This window comes from Sceloporus occidentalis, unplaced genomic scaffold (genome assembly GCF_023333645.1).
Source record: "Sceloporus occidentalis isolate IW3139 unplaced genomic scaffold, rSceOcc1.0.p SCAF_8, whole genome shotgun sequence".
Taxonomy (NCBI): domain Eukaryota; kingdom Metazoa; phylum Chordata; class Lepidosauria; order Squamata; family Phrynosomatidae; genus Sceloporus; species Sceloporus occidentalis.
The window spans coordinates 37805060-37824709 of NW_028316988.1; the positions used below are offsets into that span (position 1 = coordinate 37805060).

The window sequence follows — 19650 nt, forward strand, 5'->3', positions numbered from 1 at the left end:
GTTCTTGTTGTTAGTTGCCCCGAGTCATTCCCAACTCATGGTAACCCTGGGGATGATACTTCTCCAAGACCCGTTATTCTCCATGTCTCTGCTTAGGCCCTGTAAATTCAGACCCATGACCACCCTGATGGAGTCCATCCATCTGACTCAATGGTCTTCCTCTCTTTCTACTGCCTTCTACCTTTCCTAGCATTATTGTCCTTCCCAGTGATTTGTACCTTCTTATGATGTCCCAAAGTACAAGAGCCTCAGTTTCATCATCTTGGCTTCCAGGGAAAGTTCAGGCTTGATATGTTCAAGGACCCATTTGTTTGTCTTCTTGGCCATCCACAGTATCCTCACCACTCCTCTTCAGTTGATTCTCTTTCAGTATGCCTTCTTCACTGTCCAACTCTCACACCTGTACAAAGCGGCAAAGAATAAATGGCTTGGATGATCCTAACTTTAGGGGGGCTGCTCATATATTCAGGCAGCACCCTGCTTTCCAGTGCCACAGAACTCTGTCAGACACTGACTGCTTTTAAGGTGGGTTTCAGGGGTATTTATGATCTTGGCCATAGTGCCATGATCATAAATGTGAATTAGGAACAGTTGCATGGTCATAAGCCTAGTTTACAAGATCATAACAGAATGCTAGCCAACCTTTTAAAAGTCCAGAATTTGCTGTAACAAGAAATGCTTCTAACTTCAACAATCCACACATGTCTGAGGCTTAGAGGGATTCTGGAGAAATGAAGTGCCAAAACGTGCACCTTTTAAAAGATGAACGTACAATTGGAGGATAAAAACCCTCATAAACACTCTTCGGTCAATGGTGCATACATTATGTAGAGTGTAGAAACAAATGTGAATACAAGGGAGGATGCATTAATATACACATGGAAAAAACACATTGTCTCGTAACTTGATGTGAAATGCACAAGAGAAGAAAATGCAGAGCAGATTTGAAGAAAGCCGAGACATAACTTTTTACCTCCCTATGCATGTGGAAATTGTCAGGCTGGGCCAAAATAGTTGGATGCAAACACTTTATGACTGTTTCTCCACCCATCCCAAAATGAGAGCCTTTGTTGGAGCATTTTTTTTTTATCACTTGATGAAAGGGTACAACAATGGTACAACACTGTTTGGAAAGGGATGATTTATTGGGAACACAAACATATTTGCTGGAACAACCAGCCCAACACTTCTCTTATGCAAAGTGCACACTAAGACATGCATTTCTTTCCAGTCCCCTGCCTGAAAGTGAATCCCTTTCCCCTATGACTTTCAATGAATTGCACATTTGGATGTACTGTATATCTCAGTCTGGGGGAATGTTGACCCAGTTGCCTTGGCAACAGGGATGATTTTCCTTCTCCCTCCCCAGAGCAGCAGCAAATTGGTGAAGTACAAGCTGCAAACAGGTGCCAAAAATCCACAAAAAAGGTTCTTTCCCACACATATTCGTTCCACTCCTGAACATTTACTGCAGTTATAAAAGCCTGCAAAAATAATAATAATTGGTACCACAGTCAGAATGGTCTTGAGATAGTAATACCTTCATGCACACCTAAGTTGTGACCCTCTGTGATGTTCCAGTCTGCAATTGAGTGGCACCCCTCTTGTGTTGAGAAGTTCATCCTCTAAGGACTTCCCTTGAAGACAGTTGTTGAATGGGAACAAGGTCTTCAGGGCTCTTTAATAAACAGCAGTCTTCTGGTCTATTCATTTCTCTTACCTGTTTTTGGTGAGACATCATGAATTGCTGTTCCCTGGAACATGGTAAACCTTTGTGTTTATCAGCCAAAATACAATAGATGGGTTGTGCAGCATGAGGTAACACCAGTGTAGCTTTGCCATGGGGGTGCTATGTCACCAGTGTACTGAAATCCATCATTGCTCAACCAAGGACAAGACCTACCGCTGACCAGTGCATTCTCCTGTTATGCAGTGGTGCATAGGCACTGCTTTGAAAATCACAACTATTAGCACAATGCTTCTGCCAGTGGAACTCTATTCCCACAACCATAACTAAGGTATATCCCATGTCCAGCATCCTAAAAAGTGGAACAATTGGTTCAAGGTTTCTTTTACTGCCATTAAGCTCTTAGAAAGTGATTGAAATGGGCTTTTAATGTTGTGCGGTGCTCTTTTTAAGGTTTGCACATAGGCTTCTATGGGAACCAAATTATATGGTTAGGGGTCACCGTAACATGAGGAACTGTATTAAAAGTTGCAGCAGGTTGAGAAACCACTGCTCTAATCTGTTCTGATTTATTATTTTATGAGAGGACCATTGTGGTTCATGTGTCATTTGACTGGTAATGGTAACTAGAAACTCAGTTTTTAAGAGAAAACTAACAAAAAGCTGCCCTTTCATAACAACCCATTATGTGTGGCATGTGGTAACACCAGTGTAGCTTTGCCATGGGGATGCTATGCCACCAGTGTACTGAAATGCATAACAATTATGCAGTTGGGTTAGACAAAGTGCATGGCTCATTTCTGTCAGGTACACCTCCCTCTGTTCCAAAAGCCCTTTCCTATTAATTCACTTTATTTGATGCACCAAACCACATAGCCAGCTTATGTTTGGTTTGAATCCTAATGTGGGCAGACCTCTGCCATGAAAATACTGCTGGCAACACAAAGAGAGGATCATTGGCTTCTTGAGAATCTCCAGAGGTTGTCTGCTGCAAGAAAAAGGAATGGTGGACTAGATGGATCTTGAGTCTTGCAAAGCCATCGGGGCTCTTCTTCAGTCCTTATAGATGAGACTTTGTCAACATCATGCAATCTTGTACAAGGGAGCATGGGAGCAAGGGCACGCAAGTGAGAAGATATGGGTCAGGATGGTGGGGATGTTTTTAAAATAGAAGCTTGGTGTTGATGGAGAACGAATGGTTACATATGGTTCCCAGCACAAAGGATTTTTAAGCGTTCCTTCTTTGTCTTTCTGGGTAGATGCATGCGCAGAGAAAACATAAACTCTCACTCCATATACACCTCATCCCTTAGGGTACTACGTCAACCCCATGACATTGACAACCGCTATTAAATTCTCAGTGTTTCCAATTAGGTACACAACACCAGAAAGCAGTTAACACTTTTAGTGTCTGTCTCAAGGTGGATCCCAAGGGGGGATTCCTCTTCAAAAAACCTTTCTCCTGAGGGGCTGGGAAAACTAGAAAGGGCCAGCTGAGATTGGCTAAATTAACAAGATGTTGTTTGTGAAGCTCCCATTACTTTGGAAAAACAGATCCCCTTTCCTGATCAAAGACCTGAGTCTGGGAACTGATGGAAGGATTTCTCTTTAAAAGGGGGAAAGAAAACATATAAAGTAAAATTATAGTGTGTTTTTCTCCGTCTGGTAATTCTCTAAACAGAGAGCGCAAAGTGTTTTCTGAGGCAAAAAGTACACAACGCGGAAATCGCCGCCAAGCGCTGCTCCTGTCAGCGCTGCGCCACCTTCCCTTCCCAAATAAAAACCCTACATTGCATGTTATTCTATAGTATTTTCATGGCCCACCTGCTAGTGTAACTAATTAACAGTCATTCCCATTAATTACATTGATCAGGATCATAAAATAATTTTAAAACCGCCGAACATGCTCAGCAGGAGTAAAATGGCTTTGCTTTAATCCCTTAATGGCAGATTTCTTTTTGCGATTAATCAAAGAAAATAGAGGTATGGAGTCATTATATTTCCCCCCCCCCATCTCACATTTATATTTTCCTGCTTTTCTTTCCCTAGAAATTCAAGTCTAGGCAATTACACTCAGTTGATGGCAATAGAACGAGTGTTTCATCCAGTAGCTAATTAACCAATAAGACTCAATGGGGTTGTGTAGCGGCAAAGTGGAGGAAGGGAGGTTGTGCGGCCATCATGAGATAATCATACCTCCGAGGAGAAGCCAAAGGGGGAAAAAGGTACAACTGGAAGGATTTATTTAGCTTTGGAAAGCGTCGGTTGCTCCGCGATATAAATATTCTTATGCAATAAAATAATAATAACTGCATAACAAGATAATAACACAATTAGAAAGCATAAGATGGCAGATTAAAAAGGCAGTAATAAAAGAAAGTACACTTTAATAATTTACCATACAGGATTTTTTTTAAAGGAAAAAATGTCTTTAGCAAGTGCTGACAGGAGAGAAATATGTCGCTCAGGCAAAGCCTAAAAAGTGATTTTTTAAAAAAACGTAAATCATTTTGCAACTCATTTTTTTGTTGCACACCTTCAAGTCATTTCTGAAGATGGGGATTTTTTGGCAAGATTTCTCCAATGGACGCTTGCCATTGCTTTCCTCAGATCCCAAAAATCAATTCCATTGCCTCTGGATGGGTTACCTCTGAGAGTGGCACACTCCCCTTCTTTGCAGATCTTTAAACAGAGGTCATTGGGCCTTCTTTCAGGAGTCCTTGAGTTGGTTATTCCTGCAATGTGAAGGTTTGGACTAGGTGGCCTTCTTGGTTCCTCCCGACTCTAGGGTTACATCTGCACTACTGCAAAAAGAATCCAGCTTGACACTACTTTAATTTCCATGGCTTAATTCTGTGGAATTCTGGGAATTGTAGTTTGTTGTGGCACTAGAGCTCTCTGACAGAGAAGGCTCAATGTCTCACAAAAGCAAAACGACAGTTCCCAGAATTCCATAGCATGGTGTCAAACTGGATTACTTCTGCAGGGCAGACGCAGCCTAAGAATCTATGATTTCATTCACTTTTGCATTGTGCATTACTTTTTCATTATTTTGTTAAAAAATTAGGATTGAGAAAAGAGTAGCCTTCAAATGCAAACATTCAGCTCCAAATGTATTGAAATGTACTAACATACACTTCAAAAGTAGCTGAAAACATCAATAAACACAGTGCCAAAGATAAAGCAGATCCTCTCCTGGAGTCTTTTCACAGCACACAATTAGGTATTATGATGTAACTTTAACAACCTATGGAATGCTGCGGTTTGTAGTCTGGAGAAGACCAAACTACGAACTCTAGGATCCATAGGTCTTGCCATGACAGTTAAAGTGGAATCATGGACCCCCCAAAACCACCCACTTCACTGATGATGTGGAAACACAGAGCACGAATTGGGAGCAATGGTGCAAGCAGGACTAGCCCAGTAGCAGTGCTGTCCAGACGGTCAGATCCATGGTTATGGTGAAGTCCAGTCCAAGGTAGATCAAAGCTCTAGTACATTCTAATTACAAGTGGAAATGATGTTGCCTATCTCCTATCTTCTCCATCTTCCTTATTCGCTCTGAGGATCTGCAATCCTCAAAGTATCAATGGGGAGGGAGCGATCCTTTGAAGTAGCTTGGCCTTGAATGGGTTTTAAAAACCAAGACGTTTTACAAAAGACCCATTCCGGTTGGAAATGCAAAGGGCTATATCCAGCTTGTCAACAGGAATCTGTCAGATCCAAGAGCAGCCCAGGGACTCTGCTGTGTGTGTGGTGGGTATGTCTGGAGAGTGGCACTTTTAAATGCCGGCTCCATGTACATCCCTGTCTTTATCAGCAATGCTATCTGAAAAGCCAGTCGTTGTAAAAAATGTCACCTTTCCCTATGGTACTTCTTCATCCGTTTCCTGAAAAATGTAGAAATGTAAAAATCTTCAAATCACGTAGAGTATAAATATGCATATTTTAGAAATTTTCAAACTGGTTATTCATTTGAAAAAAAAAGGCGGGGGGGGGGGGAGGGTCAGAGTTTTAAAAAATAATCCAGAGATGGTAACTGTATTTAGGCCAGATAGGTAGCCTTTTTGTGTATTGCTTTACAAACCACTAGATTTATAGAGAAGGAAATAGGCCCTTTGCTCACAGAAAGCCCAATAATTGCGCATTGCTGCTAGGCATATGATACCACATGCTCAGTAGCACTCAGTTAAAATCAGCCCCCTTTTCTTGTAACAAAAATATTGTTTTCGCTACTGTTGAGTGCGTGTTATTTTGGGGGAGAGGATATGGTTAGCCTTCGCCGGCATCTTGCTAAAAACAAAACTACCCCCAGCAGTTAAGAGATTTGCATGACGTACGAATGCTGTCGGTTCGTGAGAACCACAGGTCTTATCTTTGTTGAGCAGCTGCTGCCAGGCTTGCAGTATTTACTGAAGACCTGTCCAGGTGGCAGCTTCTCCCAAGAATTGTTTCATTAAAAAAAAAATACTGAAAAGAAAGAGGGGAGCAGAGGACCAAAGTAAATATATTCCAGTTATTGTGGGGATGTTTTTGTTCAGTAGAATAAGCCAAGCATGCTGCTCTGGCTGGTGTTCTAGCATGGACCACTAGGGGCTAGAATAGTTCTTGAACGGCTCACAGAAGTTACCTTGTGTTCCCCAAATCAGGGCAAGGTAGATAGCTAAAAAACAAATCAAAACCAAAAATGTCTCTCTGGAAGGACCTGAAACGTCATACATTGAAAATGTAAAATACTTTTATGGCCAGTGCTAGAAGGCCAATTGACAGGAGCGAGACTTTTCCATTACTATGAACTTCTAAAGGGCTCTCCAGACTGCCCCGAATGGGTGGACTGGAGGCACCTAGTTTTCCTCTGGAGGGACGCCGCGGCAGCCAAACCGTGCGGCATCCCTCCGGACCAAAAAGAACCTGGAAAAACTGGGTTTTTCTTGGCACGCACAGATGATGACGTCAGTGAGCCATTGGTGCACTATGGCACGTCAGTGATGCAAGCACAGTGGCTGGAGGTGCGGATGCTGTGCTGTGCTTGCGTCATGGATGTGTGCCCTGTGGCATGAAGTAGGGTTCCAGACTGTACAGTTGCTACATGCTCCGGAACCCTAGAATCGGTGTATCATGCTGCTTTTGGCCCATCTGTCTCGGGCCCAAGTCTCCCAAATTTAAATGGGTCTGATGTAGGGTACAGTGAGGTTTGGATGCAGCCCAGCATGAACAACTTGTGGCACTCCCAATGTTGTTGGACTGCAGCTCTCATAAGCTCTACTCAGCAAAGCAAATGGTTGAAGAATGATGGGAGAGGCACTTCAACAAAATGCCCAGGTTTGATTTAGCCCACTTAGCTGGATTTATGGGTCTTGAATCAGGGACAGAAGACAATGATCCTGCAACACCAGGAGAAGAAAGAAGCCTCTTCCTGGGACTTTAAAAGTGTGGTCCTTTAGATGTTATTGGATTGCAACTCCCATCATCCCTCACCATTGGGCATGTTGGCTATAGCTGATGGGAGTTTCAGTCCAACACAATTCGAGTTTGGAGAAGGTTACATTTTGAACTACAGCTCCCAGAATCCTAAATCATGACCAAGATTCGCAATTATTAATTTTCATATTAAAAAAAATAGATTTCCCAACAGCCAAGGAAAATATAATAAAATAATAGAATATAATAGACCAGTAATAGACCAGTGAGAATTTTGTGCAATTGTTTGCTGACATTTGGTATCCCAAAGCATTGCACAGGAATTATTCTGCAGAGAAGAACACATGTCTTTTTTTGTGGAGGAAAAACTGTTTCTGGGCAGAAAATGAATTTCTTGTATAGAAAACACTGTTTCCTGCACAGTGTTTTCTCTGCAGAGTACTTCCTCTGCAACACTTTGGGACATTTGATTATAGGAAGAGTTCTGTAGAGGAATATCTGGGTTTTTTTCCTCACACAGCAGGGGGAAAATGACTTTAATTATTTGTCCTAATGAGAGAGGATGAAATAGTTGAGGATTTATATCCCTGCTTTATCCTACAAATAATCCACCACTGCTTCCCAAAACTACAACCCTAGGGTGGTTTGCAGAAAAACACAACACTTAAAATGGCTTTAAATCTGTAGTGTAAATGCGCGCCACAGAGAGGGAAGTGTCAGTTATTAGCTAAATTACCATTAAGTGGTGGAGCAGCGAATGCAAAAGGACTCTAAAACCAAAAGCAGAAGGCAGGCATGGAAACTCAGATAAGTTCCAAAATACACTACACCACCTTAAGAGGATTTGGCATTTATACTGTCATCCTTTCTTTTTGCATTTAAAGGCGAGCCCTTAATTAAAACAGCCAGAGCCTTAATTATAATAATCCGTTGCTATCGTCTTAATGCATTGGTTGTTTGCACATGGTGTCCTTCACTGTCTCAGAAGAGAGTACTAGTAAGGGAACAGCTGAAGTACAACTTAAGGTAATAAGATGGGACTGAATTCTAGTGGTGGCAGTCATCATCCTTGGTCTTGGTCTCCTGGGAGATGTGAACATTTTACCCTGAGGCATAACTTAATGGTTGAGTACATGCTTTGCATGCAGAAGATTCCTGGTTCATCATCCCCATTGTCTCCTGTTAGGGTTGAGAACCCTTCCTACAAATCCCAGCATTCTGTAGGATGGCGCCATGTCAATTAAAGAGCCTCAAACTGTGTTATTTCTACAGTGTGGATGCACCCTAAGTTAGGATTACTCTTGTCCTGGCCAAATGTATGACCAGTTCCTGCTACAGAGAGGAGGAGGAGAGAAGTAGCTGGGCGGCCATTTTGAGTGGTGACTGTTTGAAATTTTTTAAACTCTAGGGAGAGTGTGCTTGTTGCTGAGGGGGTGGAGCTTCAGTGAGTCATATATGTGAGTCACTAAGGGGCGGAGTTAGCAGACTAGCTCTATGTCATTCCTCCTTTTTCATCCAAGGAGAACTACAGCAGAGGCGGAGTTGATTGCGCTCACTGACAGAAATTGGTGAAACATTAGGGGCTTAAACGTTGGTGTTTTCCAGAGGATATTTTTGGGAGAAAGCCCGCAGTCCTGTTCCAGTAATTTTTTAAGACTTTTCAATATGGACACTGTCGGAACTGCTGCAGTCACCTGCAACACGATGTTTGCCTTCTTGCCTACAAATGTGGAGAACTTCACATGCACCAAGTGCAAGCTGGTAACACTCTTGGAGGAGAAAGTACAGCAGCTGGAGTCCAGAGTAGCTACACTTCAGCATAATAGGGAGCAAGAGCATTTCCTGGACACAACGGAACTAACAGATCTTGGATGAGTACCACTCAGAGGAAGTTGCTGGGGCGGAGGAGGTCACTTCACATACACAGGAGGCAGACGGCTGGAGGAATGTCACACAGAGAAGTAGGCCAAGAAGGGATTGTTCTGGGAGCTTGCAGCTAGAGAATCGATTAGAAGCTCTTTCCCTTATCAAGGAGGACGAAGAAGAGCAGCATGGGCAGACTTCAGGGACAGAGCAGGGGAAACTGAGAGTCTCACCCGGGGGAACAGTCGCTGCTAAGCCTCGGAGGAGGCATGTGGTCATAGTGGGGGACTCCGTGCTGAGGGGTACAGAAGCAGTGATTTGTAGGCCTGACAGGATGTCTTGAGAGGTGTGTTGTCTCCTCGGGGCAAAGATCCGTGATGTGACAGAGAGGCTGACTGGTCAAGCCTACTGACCAATACCCCTTTCTTTTTGGTCCATGTGGGAACCAATGACACTGCTAGACACAGCCTTCAGAACATCAAAAGGGATTACGAGGTGGTTGGTAGGAAGCTGAAAGAAATGGATGCACAAGTTGTCATCTCGTCTCTTCTGCCAGTTGAAGGGCAAGGTCCAGGAAGGGAGAGGAAAATTGCGGATGTGAACAACTGGCTCCGCAGATGGTGCCACCAAGAACGATTTGGGTATTAAAAGAGCTGGCAAATGTAATATCGGAGCCATTGGCAATAATATTTGAAAACTCCTGGAAAACAGGAGAAGTCCCAGCAGACTGGAGGAGGGCAAACGTTGTCCACATCTTCAAAAAGGGGGGAAAGGAGGATCCCAACAATTATCGTCCAGTTAGTCTGACATCAGTACCAGGAAGGATTCTTGAGCAGATCATTAAACAGAGAGTCTGTGAACATTTAGAAAGCAATGCCATAATCACAAAAAATTAACATGGATTTCAAAGAAGTCATGCCAGACAAAGCTGATCTCTTTCTTTGATAAAATTACCAGCTTGGTAGATGAAGGGAATACTGTGGATATAGTATATCTTGACTTCAGTAAGGCCTTTGACAAAGTTCCCCATGACATTCTTGCAAACAAGCTTGTAAAATGTAGGATAGACAAGGTAACTGTTACATGGATTTGTAATTGGTTGACTGGCTGAACCCAAACCCTTTTCATCCTGGAGAGAAGTGACCAGTGGGGTCCCACAGGGCTCTGTCCTGGGGCCAGTGCTGTTCAACATCTTTATCAATCACCTGAATAACAGAATTGGGGGCATATGTATCAAATTTGCAGATGACACCAAATTAGGAAGAATAGCTAATACTCCAGAGGACAGAATCAAAATTCAAGATGACCTGAATAGACTAGAAAGCTGGGCCAAAGCTAACAAAGTGAAATTCAACATGGAAAAATGTAAGGTACTGCACTTAGGGCGGAAAATGAAATGCACAGATATAATAATAATTATTATAATAATAAAATTTTATTTATATCTCCCGCTTCTCCCTTCGGATCGAAGCAGGATTACAGCAGTAAAATAGGGGGACACCTGGCTGAGTGAAACTACATGTGAAAGGGATCTAGAAGTCCAAGTGGACCACAAGTTGAACATGAGTCAACAGTGCAATGTGGCAGCTAACAAGGCCAATGCGATTTTAGGCTGCATCAATAAAAGTATAGTGTCTAGATCAAGGGAAGTAATAGTGCCACTATATTCTGCTTTGGTCAGGCCCCACCTGCAATATTGTGTCCAGTTCTGGGTGCCACAACTCAGAAAGGATGTTGAGAAACTGGAGCATGTCCAAAAGAGGGCGACTAAAATGTTGAAGGGTCTGGAAACCATGTCCTATGAAGAACGACTTAGGGAGCTGGGTATGTTTAGCCTGGAGAAAAGAAGATTAAGAGGTGATATGATAGCCCTGTTTAAATATTTGAAGGGATGTCAGAATGAGGAGAGAGCTAGCTTGTTTTCTGCTGCTCCAGAGAACACGACCCGGAGCAATGGATGCAAGCTGCAGGAGAAGAGATTCCACCTCAACATTAGGAGGAACTTCCTGACAGTAAGGGCAGTTCGACAGTGGAATACACTCCCTCGGAGAGTGGTGGAGTCTCCTTCTTTGGAGGCCTTTAAGCAGAGGCTGGATAGCCATCTGTCAGGGATGCTTTGATTGTAATTTCCTGCATGACAGTGGGTTGGACTGGATGGCCCTTGTGGTCTCTTCCAACTCTGTGATTCTATGATTTTATGAATGTGCCCGCATCATACACAGGACTCAAGCATACGTGGTATTTGCCTTACATGGGGGGCAAGGGCACACTTTACCAGCTTTATGGATGTGTCCCTAGGCAGAAGAGGAACTTTATATCTGTCATAATGAAACTTTACTCTCACCCTGCTCCTCTTCCCTCCTCACCCTGGCTCTTATGCTAACAGGTTGTTAAACAGCCACACACTATAATCTGAAACCACTGTTTGTTCTTGCCTTATGAACTCTGTTTTGTTTAAACCCTGGCTTCTTGTAGTGTCTGAATCCACTTTCCTTGGCTGGCTTTTCCAGTTGCCCACCTTGAAATGGGAGCTGACAAAAGGCACAGGGAGAGAAACAAACCAAAAAACAAGCTAGAAATTGGAAAGGCAAGCCATGGCATAGTTGTCTGGCATCGGTGGGAACAACAACAAACCGTGTTTAGCCAAAACATTTTGGTTGTTTTGAAGTGTAAAGATGCCCATTAGGGTATTGCCACACTTTAGTGGATTCCCAGATTTTTCCTTTTTCCATTGGAACAAGTCGGATTCTGAAGAAATGAAATTCAATTCAGCCATGAACCACAATAAAACCCACTTGTAGCCCTGGCTTTGTGGTATAAAATATCTCGATTTAATGGTGTTGCTAGATTTTTTTTTTTTTAATGAGGACAAAAAGTGACCCAGGTATTTTGATCCTGGAGGAGAAGCAGTTGAGCTTGATGAATGTTTTTTCATGTTATTTCAGTAACAATGAGTCTTTGTTGAGTCTTCTCACATGGTATCCACCGAAGCTCCATTTAAGACCTAATTATTGGTCCATGCAAGCAGAGGATAGTTTGACTAGACAGATGGAAAGAGCCATTTTAAGAAGGGCTCACAGGGATAGAAAGGCATCACTGCTACTTGTCTGGCCTAAATCCACTAATCTGATGTTATTATTAGCAATAAGGAGCAGCAGCCAGGATAAAATCTCATTCTCTCTAAATGTCATTTGAAAAGGCCTGTGATAGTATTCTCCTCCTCCTCCTCCTTTCCTTCTCTCAGTTAAGTTGACAGGATTTAGTCCAATAGTTGAGCACTTTATTTGTAAATGCAGGATGGGAAAGAAAAGAAACGCTTTAGTTCAGCAAGTTCTTAAGATGTCAGCTTACTGATATTGATTGATCATTCAGCCAGTGGCAGCTACTTCTTTATTAAAAGTGCAACCTCTCTGTATGGAAGGTATCAGATGGAGGAGACGTTTGCCAGCGATTCATCTTTCCTTGTAGAGTGGCATGGAAGTCAATTGGTATGGTTTCAGAAACTCAGTGTGCTTCAAATGAATGGGAGACCACCAAGGATCTTTAGTTGGGCCAGGAAAGATTCCTACCTGAAATTAGGAGATCCATTGTGAATTAGTATTAGTCTGGAAAATCAGTATGCAGTATGAGACACACTGAAAACTGGTAGGATGAGCTTTCATAGACCTTAGGTGCATCTGGTGAGAAAATAGACTTATGCTACCAGCTTCTTTTTTTCGGTTAGTGTCAAACGTGCTAAAACATCCTTTTGCACTTTGATCCAGTGTTGACAATACTGTCAGTTCTCCTTATCTACGGATTTTTTATCCACAGATTCAAGCATCCACGGCTTGAAAATATTTAAAAAAGTATAAATTCCAAATAGCAAACCTTGATTTTGCCATTTTATATAATGAGCATTTTGCTGTGCCATTGTAATTAATGGGACTTGAGCACCCACAGATTTTGTTATCCACAGGGGGTCTTGGAACCAAACTCTAGCGGATAACAAGGGTACATTGTATTAGGTTAGGTCATTGGTTCCCAAACTTCCTAATGCTGCGACCCTTTAATACAGTTCCTCATGTTGTGGTGACTCAAACCCACAAAATTATTTTCATTGCTACTTCATAACTGTAATTAAATAGGTGTTTTCCAATGGTCTTCAGCGACCCTCATGAAAGGGTGATTCGACCCCCAAAGGGGTCCCGACCCACAGGTTGGGAACCACTGGGTTAGGTGGACACTGGTTTAATGTGTGGCCAGGATCCTGTTGTGATGTTACACCAGCATAACTATGGATCCCTTTTTGTCACTGTGTACCTTCAAGTCATTTCTGATTTATGGCAAGCCTAAAGAGAACCTATCATTGGGCTTTCTTGGAGAGTTTCCTCCGGGGGGCGGGGGGTGGTTGCCATTGCCATCCTCTGAGGCTGAGTGATTGTGACTTGCCCAAGGTCACCCAGTGGGTTTACATGGCTGAGTCGGGATTCAAACCCTGGTCTCCAGAGTCATAGTTCAGTGCTCAAGTCACCACACACACTGCCTCTAGATGCAGAAAACCATTTTGTAAAAATCTTCCTAAAATCATCATCATCATCATCCCTGTATGTACAGATTCTAATGGTAGAGAGCAGACTGAGTTAATCACATGAGGTACTGAGATTTGAAATAGGGGTCTTTGGATATTTGTGTTGCTTCCTTAAGTTGTGAACCACAAAACTGACCATAGGAATATATGATTAGGCAGCTGTATAACTGGGAGCTCTGGAAGTGTCTTTCCCATTCAAGCTAGCCATTGGCTCATCCTAGAAAGGAAGGGCTAAAAGGTACTTCTTGTTTGATTTTGACTCTGCCAAACCAACAAGGTCTTCCTAGATGTTTCTGAATCTTGGACGTTCTTCATCTTGATATTTGCTCCTGACTTCTGTTTCTCAGTTCAGACCCAGCACACAAAGCCATGGCTCCAGGTTCTGGCTTCCTTTTTGGTTCTAGCTTCTTTCTTTTTTCTTCATGTTACATACAATCCCACCATGTTCTTCAGCCTTTTGCTGAGCCCTAACTTGGTTTTAGGTTTTTCTTTTAGCAGGGTAACAGAATGATTTCACTGCATGTCCTTCCCTGAGAAATTGGATCAAAAGTTGTTTAAGGAAGATGCTGAAGCAAGAGTTCCTGTCACCCTGTATGATCAAAGAAGAATGAGAGTGCCATTTCTGGACTCAGTATTAAATAAATTGCACGCGGTGCCAAATTATGGCCTGTTGGCGGTCATGCTTCTTCCTTGCACCTGTGTAAGTGAAGGCTGAAATTGGACTGTGACATTAGTGGAAGCTCAATATGGGCATCTCCAGGGGAGCTTAACCATCAGAAGTGTCAACTTGATTCTGTCAAATGGTTTAAGGTAAAATGTAATCTGCAGCACTGGGAAACTCTTGTAAATTGTTGTCAAGCGTTTTCTCCTCAGTGCTAAATATTTACTTTGTAAAGAAGCCTGCCAGCAAGATGCCAAAAAGAGAATTAAAAGCTCATCCTTTTACTTGTTTGTTTCACATAGTTGTGTGATGTCTCATCTTGGCTTTCTGTAGCAAGGGCAACATTTGAATCAGCATGGTTGGTGACTTCTCTGAAGATATTTGCATCCTTATACATGGGCCTGCAAAACTGAGGGTCATAAAAACCTTTTTTTAAAAATGTATGCTGGTTTTATAGGAATTTGGTGTTTCAAATCCAAAAATGACTTCAGATTTGTGCAAAAATGGAGAGGTATTGGAATTCCCAATTTTCTGGAAGTTACGTGGCTACTTTTCCTTGGATAACAAAGCATGTGTGATCACATTTTGTCTGTTCAGCCTCAGGGAAATCGAAAAGGCAGAGGGCATTCAGACCTGCTCACCAAAGTCAGCATATGAGTACAGAGAAGGTTGGCAGAGCAGGACCCAATTCCCAAAAAGGTGTCAGTGCTGGTGAAGGGGGGGGGGGGCATAAGGGACCAAGAGGTTTTCTGTTGGGAAAGAAAGGGCATAATATATATATATATATATATATATATATATATATATATATAATATTGACTAGAATTCTAATTATTAGTACTTACTAGAATAGAATAATCGAATCAATGAGATTTCCCTAGATGTTCCCTAAGGTGTGTGGCCTTTGAGCAGTTGGTTCAGTGGGCCTATTCTAGTTGGGGCTACCATTATCTGTTGTTTTCCACTCCCTTCATTCCTTCTTCTCTGTGTCTTCCTCCCCATCCTTCCCTCTGCATCTCCCCTTCTTCTGTTTTTACTCCCACACATTCACATTAATGCAAGGCTCTGCATTTCCATGGTGTGGGGGAGTGCAATTATAATGTGATTTCTACAACTAACCTACAAGGAAACCAATGTTTGCATTGGCACGGTCGCCCTATTCCAATGTGAACATTTAGAAAATGTTCGCCACACTTTAATTTTACAAGAGCTTCAGGGTTAATTCGCAGTAACCAGGTTGGAGCTGGTGGCAAAGAAAGGCATTTTTTAAAAAAAAAAAACGTACTTGTATCTGCCTCTGTGTAAGAGAAGAAAAACAGAAATGGATGCCATCCTGTTTTAAGGCAACCTGATGGAGCATAACTGAATTTTAAATTACAGATGCTTGAGGCTCTTACCTGACTTGCCATGGGCAAAGCAGACCCACAAACCATAGCGCTGCACACTGAACTGTCAGTAACAAAAGATTGCTTTGGGAATAACAGAACCCTGTTCACTTCATGAAGCTTTGCCTGTCTGTTGAAAAGAAAGAAAATATTACCTGCTGGGTTTTTTTCTCTCTCTCTCTCCCCTCCCCTCCCTTCTCTTTTCTTTCCATTGCTCTCTTTCTCCATCCAGCTCAGGCAGGAGGTATGGAGAAGAACTCTGCTAATGTCATCTTTGAAACTGAAGCTCTGAGCCTGAGGAATGGGCTTGAGATGGTTGGTGTATCTATGTGTGTCTCTCTGGGTGTTTATTCACTGACTGGCCCCATCTGCAATGCCTTGTAGGGGGGATATTTACACAGATCAAGAGTAAGACTGCATGTTGTGTTGTTGTTGTGTGCTTTCAAGTAATTTCTGACTCAGAGTGGCCCTAAGGCGAACCTATCATGGGGTTTTCTGGGGCCGAGAGAATGTGACTCACCCAAGGTCACCCATTGAGTTTCCATGACTGGTTCCCTGATCTCCAGAGCCATAGACCAAAGTTCAAACCGCTACATCACTCTAGCGCTAAAACTAGTCTTGCTGAATACAGATGAGTTACGGATCTGTAGCTCTAGATTACAAATCCAGAACTGCAATATTGAATGCAAGCCATAGGTATTAAAAATATTTCTTCTCCTTGGGAATGGAAAATAATAATGGCTTGTGAGTAGAAATCCTTGAGGAAGCCATTTCTGTACCTCCTTGCCTAATGTGCCCATTGAAACTTTGTTATTTGCCATCATTTGCACTTCCAAATGTTTTGGCAGAGCTCTTGGCTCAAAAAAAGAAAAGTGGGAAGAAAGAGCATTAAACCGCATTGTAAAATGTAGGGTTTGAGAGAAAGTGTCTTTATAACTCTGTTTAACACATTTATGGGTGCATTTAAATCTGAGTTTTTATGTGAATTGTTCAAAACATACAAATTAGTGGGGAAATAAGACAGAGCGGATTGAAAAGGCAAACACACGTGAAACTGCCATGCGCTGGAAATAAACCGATCCATTCAGCTCTTCTCATATATTTAATAGGAGGTATTCTGAAAGTGTTTCGACTGCAGAAAATACTCTTTTGACTCTTTATTTGCAAATGGAAACGAGCCTTGGGCCAGCTCCTTGAACAGGAGGGAAGCTGTTTAGGGTGATTTTTGAGAGTGGAAAGTTTACAACACTTGTTAAAGCAACCATCTGGAAGGCCTGTGATTCAGAAGGCTCAAAATAAAAAAGGGGGGAATTTAAAAAGAAACTAAAAGGAAGTGTTTGTGGAGGGGAGGGAGCGAGAGATGACTTATGTTGAGCAGAAATGAAACATTTAGATTTCACATCTCTTTTTCTCCCCTACTTGTGCCTTTAGGGGGCTGTAGTAGGAATGGAATATATAATATATTGAAAAGGAGCAATATATATTCCGTTCGTGAGTCAATCCTCATGGCTTCGCAGTTTCTGAATCATCATGTCTTTCCCTCAATGGAGAGATAAATGTGGCATTCTCCTCAACCCATTTAAGACCATTATTCCTTGGTACATAAAAACGGGCCAATTAAGACATCCTTTTGTGTATTTGTACGTTTTACATACGGAGGGAGAGTTAAAAATACCTACTGCCGAAAACGTGTCAGAATGTTCCTTGAATACTGAGTGTGCTGTGTTTGCCTTCCCGTCTTTTCCAAAGCAGTATTGCTATATACAAATAGTGGCTCTGTTGTTGTTTATTCCATGTCTGATTTATAAATTTCATGGCGGTGCCGGTACATTAACCAAACCGCCGTTTATTTCTTTTGGAAATAAGAGGGGGAGAAAACGGTGGACCTTGTTGTCTTTATTCGTAGCAATGTGTGGAGGCAAGATCTTTTGTGCATGTTGTAGGTTGAATGATCTATCAGGAGCAGCTTTTGACCACGACAGAAGACTCAGGTGGTGAAGATGAGTGGATGAAAACCCTACATGTTGGTGATTTTATGACACTAGAGCAATACTGTTCCATAGATGTAAAGTTCTTTGGTTTTGGGGGTTTAAATCAAGGTTTGTTTGTTTTTTGTTTAAACCAGTTTGCATTAATGCATAGCACTACACCAATATAGGGTCGGAAAATTAATTAGCAAAATGCAGTTTGGATCTTGTGGCCAGTAGCTTCAATAATAATTGTTGTAAAGAAAGTGCTCTTTTAAACAAGTTGTTTAGGCTGAACTTATGTCAAGTGAAGGATTTGTTTCCGAATGCACTATAAAATAAAGTGATTAAAAAGAAGCAACTGACACTGGACACTGGTCTAACAATGAACTACTGCCAATAAACTGTTAAAGTTAATATGTTTAAATTCAGACTGTCATTGTTGTTCCAGTAAGAGGGTTGGAAAATAGTAATAATAGCCAGCATTTTTAAAAAATGAATAATCAATTTAAAAACCAGGAGTGTTGTTGTTGTTTTTAAAAGGTCATTTCATTTAAGCCAAGGTTTATACCATGGTTTAAACTAACCACCCTGGAAGGTGGAGTAGGACAAGTTACTGAAAAGAAGGCAAATGGGAAGATGGAAGAGGAAAACATGAGGGTAGACTGGCAAGTGATACAGAAGAAGCTTCCCTTAGTGACAGGTTGCTTGAATTGGAGAGAAGGAGGAGCTCTAAAGAGTATACTGGAAGACAGAGTCAGTGGTTTATTTTGCGTGGCCATCCAGATTCATGACCAGAGCCTAAGCACTTCTTCAAATCTCTTGCTAAGGCTTTGCTTGGAGCTAGTCAGAAGAGGTTGAAATTATCTTTCCGAAGATAATATAGGGGCCCATTGCAAATATAACTGCTAAACCATACCATGGAAATCTGTGGGTACTTCTAAAACAGCAGTGTCTAAAGTAGGCTTGGCCAGACTTCAGATTTTATGTTGTTTTGCTAGAATTTTTAGGGTGTGTCTACATTTTAGAAATAATGCAGTTTGGCACCACTTTAACTGCCACAGCTCAATCCTATAGGATCCTGGGATTTGTCATTTTGTGAGGCACCAGCACTCTTTGGCAGAGAATGCTAAAGACCTTGTAGAACTATTGTATTGTTTTGAACCTGCTGTTCACCGCCTTGAGTCCCTATATTGGGATAAAGGCAGGATATTAGAAAATAATAATAATAATAATACGAACAACTACAAATCCCAGGATTCCATAGGATGGAGCTGCAGCTCTTTAAGTCGTGTCAAAATGCATTATTTCTGCAGTCAGTCCACCCAGCAAAGGATGCTGTATAAGGCGTACATTTAAAGAGTCAAGCCTAATGATATAGGCCTGGTGCAGACTGGCACTTTGCGCCGATCTGGGGCCGAAGTTAGGGTTATGTAGGGCTGGGTGTCCATATGCGCCCAGCCCTACTATCGGCATGTGGGCACCATCATTCTGCGTGCATGTCTATATGGGGCGTGCAACAATGACATCCATGCGGCGCAGTGCCCAAACAATGCCATGCCATGCAGACATCATTGTGTCAATGGCGCACGAGCGTGCCAATGGCGCCCCTTAAATGCTGAACTAACAGTGCTCCCTTAAATGTTGAAATAACATCTATTTGTCCTAGCACACGCTTTTCATCAGCTCTGTGTCTTCCAAAGATAAAAGTTTTGATTTGTAATAGGGAAATGGAAGAAATTCGTTTGAGATGTGGTGCTGGAGAAGCATTTTGCAGATACTGTAGATGGTTAAAAAGACAACTAAATGGGCCCTAGAACAAATCATGCCTGAACTCTCTCTGGAAGCCAAGGTTAATAAATTGAGGCTATCGTACGTTGGCCACATCATGAGAAGGCGTGATTCAATAGAAAAGGCAATAATGTTTGGTAAGGCAGAAGACAGTAGGAAGAAAGGAAGATAGATTCAATGAAGGAGGCCATGGGACTAAGTCTGCAGGGCCTGAGCAGAGTGTCTTGGAGATATTTCATTTGTAGGGTCAAAATCAGCTTGAAGGCAGATAACAGCAACAATACTGAAAAGAATACACAGGCTTA

At 42.1% G+C, this 19650-nt stretch overlaps 1 protein-coding gene across 5 annotated transcripts in view; it reads left to right on the forward strand.

Annotated features, from left to right (window-relative positions):
* The window catches only part of AFF2 (ALF transcription elongation factor 2), a 400785-nt gene that overhangs the window by 62887 nt on the left and 318248 nt on the right, over positions 1-19650 (forward strand). Inside the window, exon 1 of one of the 5 annotated variants that reach the window (XM_089536320.1) lies at positions 15842-15902. The exons of the other annotated variants lie outside the window; for them this stretch is intronic. Coding sequence (XP_089392446.1) covers positions 15889-15902 — 14 coding nt within the window. The 5' untranslated portion in view covers positions 15842-15888. Of the gene's footprint in view, positions 1-15841; positions 15903-19650 lie in introns of those variants that run through there. 5 annotated transcript variants of the gene reach the window in all.